Source organism: Peromyscus leucopus, chromosome X (assembly GCF_004664715.2).
Source record: "Peromyscus leucopus breed LL Stock chromosome X, UCI_PerLeu_2.1, whole genome shotgun sequence".
Lineage (NCBI taxonomy): Eukaryota > Metazoa > Chordata > Mammalia > Rodentia > Cricetidae > Peromyscus > Peromyscus leucopus.
In genome coordinates, this window is record NC_051083.1 from 105,371,694 (window position 1) to 105,385,319 (window position 13,626).

Below are 13,626 nucleotides of genomic sequence, written 5' to 3' on the forward strand. Positions count from 1 at the left end.
AATCATCTGATGCTTCCAACCGAGTTCCTTATTCTGCTGTCTGGCTCTTGGTGAGGGTCCTAATCTCTGGCCTGAGGGAGTGGCCCAGGCATCTGTCTTGTCTTTTATGTTTTTAGGCATTACTGGCAGAGGAAGTTTCTGCACTCTTGGGAAGGGGTGGAGGTGGTGATATTTTGTTCCCAGTCACTGTTCCATACTGTAATCCCATCTCACCTTAGTTGTTGTGTTGGAATACATCTTTAACTTCTTTCTGGTGTCTGGTGATTGATAAGCCTGAATTTGAAGAATTCGGCCATAATCCACCCAGGCTACTATAGCAAAACACCATAGATTGAGTTGTTTATAAACAACAGAAATTTATTGCTCACAGTTCTGGAGGCTGGGAATTCCAAGATAAAGTCATTATCAGGGTTAGCGTCTGCAGAGAGCTAACATCTTGCTATAATCTCACATGGAAGAAGAAGAGACGGAAATCTCTGGAACCTCTTTTGTAAGGACACTAATTTTATTCATTGCTCATGAACTGACCACCTTCTGAAGACTCCCACTTATGAATACCACCACATTGAGGATTGAGTTTGAACATAAACATTTGTCATGGATACAGTTTATAGGAGGTTTCTAGGGAGATGGGTTATTTATCTTTCTTTTAACTTCTTTCTTACGCTTTTCTTCTTCCTTTCTCCATTTACCCTTCTTCCTTTCCTGCATCCTCTTCCTTCTTTTTCTTTCTTTTTCCAAGTTTCTTGGGGCTCTTCTTCAAGTCAAGATTACAGTGGGTACTTATTTATTGGTACCTCAGATGCCTGGCCTGCCTCATCTCTTCTAGTTGGAGTAAAGAAATTTTCCTTTGCCTGTGGGAATTAGCCTTTCACTGCTTTTCAGATGGCCCTTCTCTGGTCTCCTGGGGTTTTTTGGGAGGGGGTGATAAAATGAAGTAAATGCTCATATGGCCCTAGAGTGTCCAAAGGCTCCTTATGCTCATAACTAGGGGTTTGCTTGGAGATACCCAGAGTCTCCCCAGATTCATGGTTCCCGAAGGAGGCTGTTGGGATCTGACTGGATAGTGGCATGGCGACCCCACAGGGGAGGATTTACATAAAAACTACTCATTTAATTTTCATGGTAACATACCATGACAGCTAGGTTTGGTCATTCTTTATTTACTGATCATGAAACTGAGTTTCAGAGGAGCTAACTTTTTAAAAAAGATACAACTAGCAAATGGGAGTAGGGGATCTCTTCAGTTAAGACTGGTTATTTCCAGGGCCTGTGTTCGCCCCCACCTCACTTTCTCTTTCTCTTTTTCCAGGCAAAAATCTCTCTATACTGCTTAAGCTGGCTTTGAGATCACAATCCTCCTGCCTTAACATCATGTGTTTTTATTTTATTTTTAGACAAGAGTCTTTCTGCATAACCCTGGCTGTCCTGTCCTGGAACTCACTATGTAGACAAGGCTGACCTCAAACTCACAGACATCCACCCGCCTTTGCCTCCTGTGTGCTGGGATTAAAGGCACGTGTCACCATGTCCAGCTGAGCCTGTGTTCTTAACCAGGTTAGGCTAGGCCATTTTGATTATAAATAAATAAAGGATTAAAAGCCTCAGAACAGCAAATACAACTTTTCTTGCTGCTGACCTTAGACATTCAGAAGGTTTTAAAATTTTTTTAATGAATTTTTAAATTAAAGCATTGTAAACATTGTGTGTGTGTATGTGTATGTGTGTGTGTGTGTGTGTGTGTGTGTGTGTGTGTGTGTGTGTGTGTATGTGCATGCACATGTGGCATGGCACTTGTGTAGAGGTTAGAGGACAACTTTTGGGTGTTGGCTCTCTTGTTTGAACCTAGGACTTCAGACTTGGTTGTAGATATATCACCACTGGGCCATCTCCTCGTGCTAAGGTATTTTTTAAAGGAAAATAAACCCCGATGTTTTGAATTCTATTTAATTTTTATAAAAGTTTCTAAGATTTTACTATTTTTAGAGATATTGTTACCCCCTGAATTGTGTCTTTGTGGACAGGGACTAGGCAACTCACTATTGAGTTGTTCTGGCAGACGTAGCTGGGACTCCTCGAGGGAAAGGAATACTTGCCAGTTGATTGAGAAGTACAAGTCACTGTGTTCTGGTCAACAGAGTCACAGGAAGTTCAGATGGTATTACAGCTAGTAGCTAATGTAGGAGAAAGACTTTGAGACAAAGTTCCTTTTGTTTGCCAAAGGCTTTCCTGATGAGACCAAGTCTGGACAACATTTCTTTTCTTGACTGAGTAAGGAGCTTGGCATGTGAGCATCTGGCTTCCAGCAGAGGCCTGCAGCCTACTACTAGAAGGTGCCAGCCAGAGCTGCCCTGTGCGTGCAACAATTACCAACTCATTATTGGAATGGACTTTGGAAGAAAATTTGTTTAAAGGGTTCTATCCTGGGAATTTGTGCTCTTCCAGTGTTATTAAAACCTAGTTGCTATTTTTCAATTAGGCAAATGTTAGAGGAAATGAAATATAAACAAATGTTAATTTAACTCTCTGACATTTGATTTTCATTAGGTCCAAGTTATATTATATTCCTTTAAAAGCCCAACTCTAAAAAAGTAAACATACAGATTGATTTTTCTTTTGAGATTTATAATGAACCTTAAAACTCACATCTCAAAAACAAAGCATGGATATGGACTTTGTTTACTTCTACTTGTCTAAATGATATCTTCTTGAATGCATTTCTTTTCTTTTTTTTCCCCCAGAGGAAGGATTTCTCTGTGTAGCTTTGGAGCCTATCCTGGAACTCGCTCTGTAGACCAGGCTGGTCTTGAACTCACAGAGATCTGCCTGGGTTTGCCTCCCAAGTGCTGGGATTAAAGGCGGGCGCCACCACCGCCCGGCTGAATGTATTTCTTTTGAGTGGAAAACAACCACTGAACAGATCCTTCCATACAGGGTTGGACACAGTTATGAAGGAGGCTGTCATTGGTGGCTACGTCTTTTCTCCATTTCCCCATTCCCACTTATATTCAGCTTGCTCCCATATATTACTCCATCTCCCCTCCCTATGGCAGCATACCAGTTAGTTGCCTAATTTCACTCTCTTTCAAGAACTTAACACCTCACCAAATGCCCTGCCTCAGAGCCTTCTACTTGGCTTCTTGGCCTCCTCCCACCATTCTCTTCCTCTCCTTATAAACTGGACCTGACTCCTCCTGACTATGTCTCCTGCTTTGGTATGTATTCTACACCAATTAAAACCTTGCTATAACACATGTTGTGCCAGAATGAGTAGATTTGAGGAATTATGATGACCAAATTGCATTTTCTTTATTACTCCTAAGTCCTTTTGTTGTGAAAACTCCAAATATACAAAAAAGTACAGAAAACAAAGAATACATGACCCAGTTTTAATGGTTATCAACATACAGCTATTATTTTCATGTCACCGACTTCCTTTAAGTGAATGGAATTCAGACCAACAAGTGCATTGTGGTGCCATGGTCTGAATGTTTGTTCCCTCTTTCCCACAATTCATATGTTGAAACCTTATCACTAATGTGGTGGCATCAGGAAGTGAGGCTTTTGGGAGATTGTTAGTACTCTAATAAAAGAGACCCCAGGGCACTAGATTGCTTCTTACAGTACCACACGAGGCAGAAACCTCCATCTAGTATGGAAAATGAGCCTTCCCCAGATACAAAAATCTCCTGCCTTGATCTTGCACAACTCAGAATCTAGACACATAAGAAATACATTTGTTTTTTAAGAAAAGTTTTACAAGTCACCTTTATGGAATTTTGTTATAGTAAGTGATACATAGTTCAGTGGCAGAACACAGGCTAACATGCATATAGTTTTTAAATCCAGTTCCCAGCACCGTACACAAAAGGAGCACATTTATAGAATATTTCCAGGGCATCTCCTTAGTGACTTAGATTTTCTAGTGAAGTCCATTTCCTATTTTCTCTACTACCTCCCAATAATGCCACTATACACACTAAATCCACCAAGGAATGAACCCACAATTTAGGCCAGAGCCTAAGTTCAAATCAGCTTTCTTCCTTCCTTTTACTTTTTCTTCCTTCCTTCCTTCCTTCCTTCCTTCCTTCCTTCTTTTCTTTCTTCCTTCCTTTCTCTCTCTCTCTCTCTCTCTCTCTCTCTCTCTCTCTCTCTCTCTCTCTCTCTCTCTCTCTCCAAAACAGGGTCTCCATATGTAGCCAACTTGGTCCAAAATTGAGATCTTTCATTTTCCTCCTCCTGAGTGCTGGCTCAGGCATATGGCACCATATCTATCTTCCAATCACTTTTCTTTTTTAAAATTAATTTTTCATTTATTTTACACCCCAACCGCAGTTCCATCCTGACGGCAGTTCCAATCACTTTTCAATGACTATATCTACCAGCTGAGGACCAAGTCTTCAACACATGAGGCTTTTGGATTGGTATTTAATATCCAAACTATAACAGGTTTTATAATTTTGTATGGAAACAAATAGCTTTATCTTCTCTACCCTTTAACTGATGTTTAATATTTTCTCCTATAACTGGCATGAGCAAATTGCAGAAGTTATAGAGTAGTGGTTCTTAATCTGTAGGTTGCAACCATTTTGGGCATTGAACAACCCTTTCACAGGGGTTGCATATCAGATATTTATATTATGATTCATAACAGTAGCAAAATTATGGTTATGAAGTAGCAATGAAACTAATTTTATGGTTGGGGGTCGTTACAACATGAGGAACTGTATTAAAGGATCACAGCATTAGGAAGGTTGAGAACCACTGATCTAGGGTGAATGCAAGAGGTTCTAAACACCTTCTATGATCATCAGTAACCTTTTCCTTTGTTGTTGTTGCTGGGGATAGAATCTAGGGCCTCATGGATGCCAGGTAAGTATTTTCCCACTGAGCTACATGCCTATTACTACTGTTTTCAATTTACGGTAGTTATGAGAGTCACCCACCAGTAGATATTGCTACTTACAGTGTTAATGAAGAAACACATGTTCCTATATTACCTGTAAAATAGTTTTGTAGTTCTATAGAAATGCTGTTTTTCTTTGTAGTACATATGCTTTCTTTTGTGCATTTAAAATACTTTTCTTTTCTTGGGGCTGGGAAGACAGATAAGAACAGTTGCTGCGTAAGAATGAAGGTCTGGCTTCTTTTTCTTCTTCGGGAAGACACCAAATGGCGGATGATGCTGGTGCAGCGGCAGGGCCCGCAGGAACTGGGGGCCCAGGAGTAGGAGGCTGCGGCGGCTTCCGCGGAGGAGTCGGCAGCGGTCTTAGGGGCCGCGGTCATGGTCGAGGTCGTGGCCGTGGTCAAGGCCGGGGGGCTTGTGGAGGTAAAGCTGAAGACAAGGAGAGGATCCCCGTCACCAAGCTGGGCCGCCTGGTTAAGGACACGAAGATCAAGTCCCTGGAGATCTACCTGTTCTCCCTTCCCATTAAGGAATCCGAGATCATTGACTTTTTCCTGCACGCATCCCTAAAGGATGAGGTTCTAAAGATCATGCCAGTGCAGAAGCAGACTTGGGCTGGCCAACAGACCAGGTTCAAGGCTTTTGTCGCTATTGGGGACTACAATGGTTATGTTGGTCTTGGTGTGAAGTGCTCCAAGGAAGTAGCCACTGCCATCCGAGGGGCCATCATCTTGGCTAAGCTGTCCATTGTCCCTGTGCGGAGAGGCTACTGGGGGAACAAGATTGGGAAGCCCCACACTGTCCCGTGCAAAGTGACAGGCCGCTGTGGCTCTGTGTTGGTGCGTCTCATCCCTTCCCCGAGAGGCACTGGCATCGTCTCTGCTGCTGTGCCTAAGAAGTTACTGATGATGGCCGGTATTGATGACTGCTACACGTCAGCCAGGGGCTGCACTGCCACCCTGGCCAACTTTGCCAAGGCCACCTTTGATGCCATCTCCAAGACCTACAGCTACCTGACCCCCGACCTCTGGAAAGAGACTGTGTTCACCAAATCTCCTTATCAGGAATTCACTGACCATCTTGTGAAAACCCACACCAGAGTGTCTGTTCAGAGAACCCAGGCTCCAGCTGTGGCCACCACATAAGGGTTTTTATACAAGAAAAATAAAGTGAATTAAATCTGATAAAAAAAAGAATGAAGGTCTGAACTGGGTGGTGGTGGTGCATGTTTTTAATCCCAGCACTCAGGAGGCAGAGGCAGGTGAATCTCTAAGTTCGAGGCCACCTTGGTCTACAAAGTAAGTTCCCAGACAGCCAGGGCTGTTATAAAACTCTGTCTCAAAAAATGAAAACCAAAAAAAAAGAATGAGGGTCTGGGTTCAAATCCCTAGTGCCCATGTAAAAGCTGAATGTGGTCATGCTCATGCCTGCTACTCTAATTCTGTGGGGAGCAGAGACAGGAGGATCACTGGGTCACTGGCATTTGCTGTCCACCAGCCTAGCTCCAGATCCAGTGAAAGAGCCTGTCTTAGAATATAGTGGAGGATAATAGAGCAGGACGTCTGTATTAGTTATATAATAAATTACCATGAGCAAAGGCAATGCAAGGAAGAGAGAGCTAATTTTGATTTACGGTTCCAGGGGGAGAGTCCATAATGGAAGATGAGGCATGGTGGAAGGAGCAGGAAGCTGAGGATCACATGTTCACCCACATGCAGAAAGCAGAGAGAGTGAATTGAATGTAATGTGAGGAAGTACATCACCAATGATGTACTTCCTCCAGCAAGGCTTTACCTCCAAAGGTTTATAACTTTCCCACATAGCATCACCAATGAAGGACCAAGAGGTCAAATACCTGAGCCTAGTGGGGGACATTTATTTTATTTTTCAATTTTATTTTTATTTTTATCTATCTATCTATCTATCTATCTATCTATCTATCTATCTATCTACCTATCATCTATCTATTTATTTTTGAGACAGCGTCTCTAAATGTAGTGCTGGCTGTCCTGCAACTCACTCTGTAGACTAGGCTGGCTTCAAACTTGTAGAGATCCTTCTACCTCTACCTCCCAAATGTTGGGATTAAAGGTGTTCTTCACCATGCCCAGGCCAACATTTCTTATTCAAACCTCCATAACACCGTATGTCCTCCTCTGGCATCTGCAAGCCCTAGGACACTCACACCCCCAAACACATATGTGCATACACCAGATACCCATATATTACAGACACTCAAAATGTTTTCTCTCTTTTGTTTGCCTTTTTGACACAGAGTCTTCCTAGATAGCTCAGGCTAGCTTGGAATTTGAGATCCTATTGCCTCAGAGTCTTGGAAGACTAAGAGCAAGAAAGTGCCTCTGTGACTGGTTTAGAATAGTCTTGAAAGAAACCCACGAGTTTCATTAAATTGTCTCGGGGCTGTGATTTGAAAAGATTTTAGAAGTCCATATCTGAACACATTTGTTGATATAAATCTGACTTTATTATTCGAAGTTCAAATAGTCTCTCTACCTCTACTACTGTCTTGTGCTGTCTTCTGCCTCCTGTACAGGATTCTCTCTCTTCTAAGTTCTACTGCAGGGCTTCTGGCTTTCTAGGGCCTGTTTCTTTAACTTCCTGCCAGAACATGAACCCAGAAAAACATTGCTCACAAAGCCAGAAAGCAGATTCAGCTAATTAGTACTTACTAGCTGTGGTACTACCTGATGAATGACTTTAATATACTCCTTCTCTACTACTCAAGGAAGTCTCACAATTCTGTTGGATTCATATTATAATCGATTTTAGCCCCTGAGTGTTGGGTACATAGTTTATCTCTGGCTCTTGTGGATTTTGGTAAACACAGCCCTACTCCTGATGTTATAGAAGAGGAAGTGGGTTGAATTCCATTCCATCCCACGTTTTCTTTGATCAGTGTACCTCTTGCTTCTTCCTTAAAAAAAAAAAAAATTCTCAGCCTTTACCACCTTCATGCCAAAAGACGATTCCATTCCTTTGGGGCCCAGACCTCTTCTAGGTAGCAATAGCTAAGTCTACTGTGGGTCCTATATGATACGGATAATCATAAGCTATAGAAGCACTCTACAGTTTGAATGGGTGACCACTTAGTTGTGTGGTAAGTCTCCTGCACCACAGGTTTTCTCTCTTTGCCTTAGTGACATTCAGTTATTCCTATTTGAGGAACATGGTACCACTCTTATCTTCAGCAACTGACCTGACCTAAACAACTTACAAATGGGCTTGCTCACTCTGGAGATGGAGTGTCTGTAGGAGGCACCAGCACCTAAGGAGCATCTCTGTTTCATGTAATCCTGTTTCCAGTTTCCTGTATCTGGTATCTAGTTGCTGTTAAAAGACAATTGTTCTTACTTGTTAAGAGTTTGTGCTTACAACAGAGCCCCCTGAGGAATTCTGTTATTTCTGTAATTTACAAAGGAGAAAAGATCAACATACTCTGATTCTTCCCTTCTTAGACTAACAGCTCCTGTCAGTTTCCCAAGTAACTTCTCTCCTTAAAAGGGAGTGTTCTTAAAGTATTGCTAATAATGGTTTATTGTGTCAAAATAACTTAAACTTTCTGCTCTTTTCAGGTCCTTAAATGTAAAGTCAGCATGAAATTCCTGTAAAAATCACGTAGTCTGAGTTGTGCTGGCCAACTACTCCTGGGCATGGGCCTGCCCTGAAGTGTGGTTGATGTACCCAGTGTCACGCCATTGGAGAAAACTGAGTTTCTCTCTCCTAGCAGCTATCAATTGCAAATAACTTCTTGTGCTAGTGGTGGGACTTTGTGCTGGCATTTCGTCTGGTTTGATCTGTGAGGTCTTATGTGCATCAGTCTTGTGTTTGGAAGATGTTGTTTCCATGGGGTCATCCACCACCTCTGGCTCTTAACAATCTTTCTGCTTCCTCTTCCACATAAATCCCTGAGCCCTGAGGGAAAGGTTTCAATTTCTTTTTTTTAAAGATTTATTTATTGATTACATGTACAGAAGAGGGTGCCAGATCTCATTACAGATGGTTCTGAGCCACCATGTGGGTGCTGGGAATTGAACGCAGGACCTCTGGAAGAGCAGTCGGTGCTCTTAACCTCTAAGCTGTCTCTCCAGCCCCCTAAAACAGTTTTTTAAAAAGATTTATTTATTATGTATACAGAAGAAGGCACCAGATCTCATTATTGATGGTTGTGAGCTACCATGTGGTTGCTGGGAATTGAACTCAGGACCTCTGGAAGAGCAGCCATTGCTCTTAACCTCTGAGCCATCTCTCCAGCCCGAGGTTTCAATTTCTTACCAGTGCCTTTTCTAAGGTAGAATTTGAAAATTGGTTAAGTCTCATTAGCCACTATTTTTTCTTTCTTTTTAAAATAAATAAATCTTTTATTTATTTATTTATTTATTTATTTATTTATTTATTTATTTATTTATTTATTTAACAGCACAGCCACAGTTTCCCCTCTGTCCTCTCCTCCAGGTTCCTCCTCTCAATCCATCTCTGTTCCCATCCCACAATCCACTCTTCCTCTGTTTCTGTTTAGGAAAGGGCAGGTCTTCCATGAGTATCAACCAAACATGACATATCAAGTTGCAGTAAGACTAAGCACTTCCCTATGACTTAAGACTGGGAAGGTGACCCAGTATGAGAAGTAGGGTCCCAAAAGCCCAGTGAAAAGAGTTAGAGACAGCCCCTGTTCTTTCTGTTAGGAGTCTGACAAGAGGACCAAGCTACACAACTAAAACATATATTCAGAGTGCCTAGGTCAATCCCATGCAGGCTCTCTATTTTTTCTGTGTATGTGTATACACTCAGGCACGTGTGCATGCATGTATATGTGTGTGTGTGTGTGTATGTATGCGTGTGCGTGCGTGCGTGCGTGCGTGCGTGCGTGCGTGTGTGTGTGTGTGTGTGTGTGTGTGTGTGTGGGTGTGTGTGGGTGTATGGGTGTTTGTGGAGGCCAGGACTTGATGTTGGGTGCTTCTTCAATTGCTCTCTACCTGATATTTTGAGACAAGGTCTCTCAGTGAATCAGAGCAATCAGCTAGACTGGTTGTTCACCAAGCTGAGGGGATTCTTTTTTGTTTCTGCCTCTCAGGCACTGGGATTACAGGGACATGCTGTCATGCCTAACTTTAACATGGCTGCTGAATATCAAACTCAATTCCTCAAGCATTTTACTGGTTGAGCCATCTCCATAGCTCCATTTTTCTTTTACTAATTGTGCTTTTCATGTTATATCTAAGAACTCTTTATTGTGCCTCAAGTCATTAAATTTTTCTTTTATGTTTTCAGTGACTCATTTTGAGTTAACTTCATATAATGTGTGATGTGTATGTCAACATTTTTTCAGGCATATGAATGTCTAATTGTTCCAACATTATTTATTAAAAAGAATATACTATACTTTCTTCAGTGTGTCCACTTTCACAGAAATTCAATGGTGTACACCTGTAATGCTAGTTACTCCAGAGGCGGAGGCAAGAGAATCACATGCCTAAGAAGAGAGCATGTTCAAAGACAGTCTGGGTAACTTAGAAAAAACTCTGCCTCAAAAGTTAACAAAGCAACAACAAAACCAAACATAGACAGTGCTTGTTGACGTATTGTGTTGGATTCCTAGGTGTGCAAGAAACCAGTCAATATATATGTGATTTTCTGTCCAAATTCTCTTGTGTTCCACTGATATATGTATCTAGTCTAATACCTCTATTAATTACTGTTGTTTTTATAGAAAATCTTGAAATCATATATTGCCCTCCAACCTCATGCTTCTCTTTCAATTTTAAAAACCTTTTGCATCTGTTTCACTTTTTATATACATTTTTACGTTAGCTTATCAATCTCTACAAAATAGCCAGCTGGGATTTTCATTGGAATTGTGTTGAAAATATAGATTAATTTTAAAAGAAGTGGTAAAACAACAAGTTGAATTTTTCCATTCATGAACTGGCATGTATCTCCATTTATTAAGATTCTTTTACATTTAGCCTCACTGATAGCAGTAATGAGAAGAGATAAATTTCTGTATTATTTTGAAGCAAGCTAAAATGTTTTCGATAATTTTATAATTGTAGATATGTTTCTACATCTCATGAAAAATACTGAAACTGTACCACATTCCTTGTGCATTTGTGTGGTATATTCATGCATGTATACATATGTGTTCATGTGAACATGCAGAGGCCAGAGGAGGATGCTGTTCGCCTTCTTTTACTTGTTGTCTTATTTCCTTCAGAATGAGTTTCTCACTGAATTTGAAGCTTCTCATTTCCTGCTAGGCTGGCTGACTAGGAAGGTCCCAGGATTCTCCTGTCTCTGCCTATCATAGTACTGGGGTTCTAGATATATGTGAAACTACATGGGTAGTAAGGATCCAAAATGAAATCACCAGGCTTGCATAGCAACTGCTCGTACCCACAGAACCATCTCCCTAGCAAACAAATGTAGCACATTCTTACGTGCAAATTACTACCATATCTTCTTTCTTTTAAATCCTGGACTTCCTTTTTTTTTTTTTTTTTTTGAGACAGGGTTTCTCTGCGTAGTTTTGCGCCTTTCCTGGAGCTCACTTGGTAGCCCAGGCTGGCCTCGAACTCACAGCGATCCGCCTGGCTCTGCCTCCCGAGTGCTGGGATTAAAGGCGTGCGCCACCACCGCCCGGCTCTGGACTTCCTTTTTAAAGATTTGTTTTTATTTATGTGTGTATATATGTGAGTCTGAGAGACACAGAGAGAAGGCCACATGTGTGTAGATGGTGCCCACAGAGTCTAGAAAAGGGTGTTTGATCCCTTGGGGTTGCAGCTACAGTTGTGAGCTAGCTGATATCCTGATATGAGTGCTTGGATCTGAACATGCATGTCCATTGATCGAGTAGTAAGAGCTCTTAACTGCCAAGGCAGCTCTCTAGCCAGTAGTATATATATAATGGAACATGTAAAAAATTTCTGTCATTTTTTTGTGTTTGAATGTTTGGATCAAGATGCTAATAAGGTTCTTACACTGTATTTTTATTCTTTTCAGCGTATTTGTTGATGAAAATAGGTGCATTTCCCACCAGTTTTTCAATTTGGATTTTGCTGAAAACATCATCATAGTATTGAATATATTTCCCTGTCTTTTGTAAAGTAGTGGCTGGCTCTAAATGCTTACACAAGTATATGTTCAAGTTTTTAACAGTCTCAATTGTTAAATACTTGGACTAAGTAATATAAGAAATATTATTGCAAAATGGTCCTCTCTGCATTTAATCAATGCTAGTATTCTTCACTATCCAGGAAGTCTGTACATTAATATATACAGAAACATATGAGAATTATTACTGATTTATTTTTCATATTAATCATTTGTCATTCTTGTACAGTAGTGCCCAGTTTATTGAACCTGTAGTCACTTTTCCCATTCATCTTGACTGAATGATGGAATGACTTAAGTTCACATTCAACAAACAGTTCTTTGCAAAAAAAAAATTACAAGTTGTGCTGGTTAGTTTTTGTCAACTTGACACAAATTTGAATCATCTGGAAAGAGGGAACTGCAACTGAGGAATTGCCTTCATCAGACTGGACTGTGGGCGTGTCTGTGGAGGCATTTTCTTTACAAAGATTGATGTAAGAGGCCCAGGCACTGTTGGTGCTGCCATTCCTGGGCTGGTGGTCCTCAGTTCTTTATGAAAGCAGGCTGAGCAAGACATGAGGTGGAAGCCAGTAAACAGCACCCCTCCATGGCCTCTGCTTCAGTTCCTGTCTCCAGGTTTGTGCTTTGAGTTTCTGCCCGGACTTCTCTCAAGTGATGGACTGTGAGTTGAAGTGTAAGCTGAAATATCACCCCAACAGTGTTTCATCACAGCAATAGAGAAGCAAACTAATACACAAGATGTTTTACATAATTTACAACTAAACATTATAAAACTGCTTTAAACTACTCTTAAAATGTTTTTATTAGGCACTAAAGAGGTGGCTCAGTGGTTAAGAGCACATATTGCAGCCGGGCATGGTGGTACACTTGGAAGGCAGAGGCAGGCTGAGCTCTAAGTTCAAGGCCAGCCTGGTCTACAGAGTGAGTTCTAGGGCAGCCAGAGCTACACAGGGAAATCCTGTCTCAAAAAACAAACAACAAAAAACCCCAAATGAACAAAAAGAATGCATATTGCTCTTGCATTTGACTGGTATTCAGTTCCCAGCACTCATATTTTAGTGATATGTATAGTAAAGCCTTTATATCTGGCTTTGAGTGAAATGTTTCAGCAAAGCTTTTGCAATGTTTGGGTTAATAAGTAGAGGCTGAGAAATTGTTTTCTAACTGTTCAAAGAAATGTTGTCTCTCTGGAGAATCTACACTTGGTGCTTCATGAGAGCTTTCAGCTGCACCAATCTTGGTCCTAAGACTCCTGGCAAACCTGGAGTTCTTACTTTTGGTTACGACTAGCCAAAAAAAAAAAAAAAAAAAAAAAAAAAAAAGGCTGCGATTTGTGTGGATTGTTTGCTCTCATGGGGACCAAGAGTAAGATGACTTTGGTAGTTGGAACCTTTCCCAGCCCCTATTAACCTTGTAAGTGAATAAAGTAACAAGTGAGCTAGTTGGGTGTCAGTCTTTTCCAATAAGGCTGTACCTCTCTGCTTCTTTGGAAAATGAAGGCTTAGCATCTTGGCGAGCTTCTTTCTACTGTGGCACCAACAGCTGACACCAAATAATAACATATCAGGTAGCTCACAACTGCCTGTAAC

The 13,626-nt window shown here is 41.1% G+C and overlaps 1 protein-coding gene across 1 annotated transcript; it reads left to right on the plus strand.

Annotated features, from left to right (window-relative positions):
* The first annotated feature begins 4,944 nt into the window (after positions 1-4,944).
* Positions 4,945-6,051, plus strand: LOC114709756 (40S ribosomal protein S2-like). Its single transcript, XM_037198987.1, has one exon. The coding sequence runs from the start codon at positions 5,173-5,175 to the stop codon at positions 6,049-6,051; it is 879 nt and encodes a 292-aa protein (XP_037054882.1). The 5' UTR covers positions 4,945-5,172.
* The last annotated feature ends 7,575 nt before the right edge of the window (positions 6,052-13,626 follow it).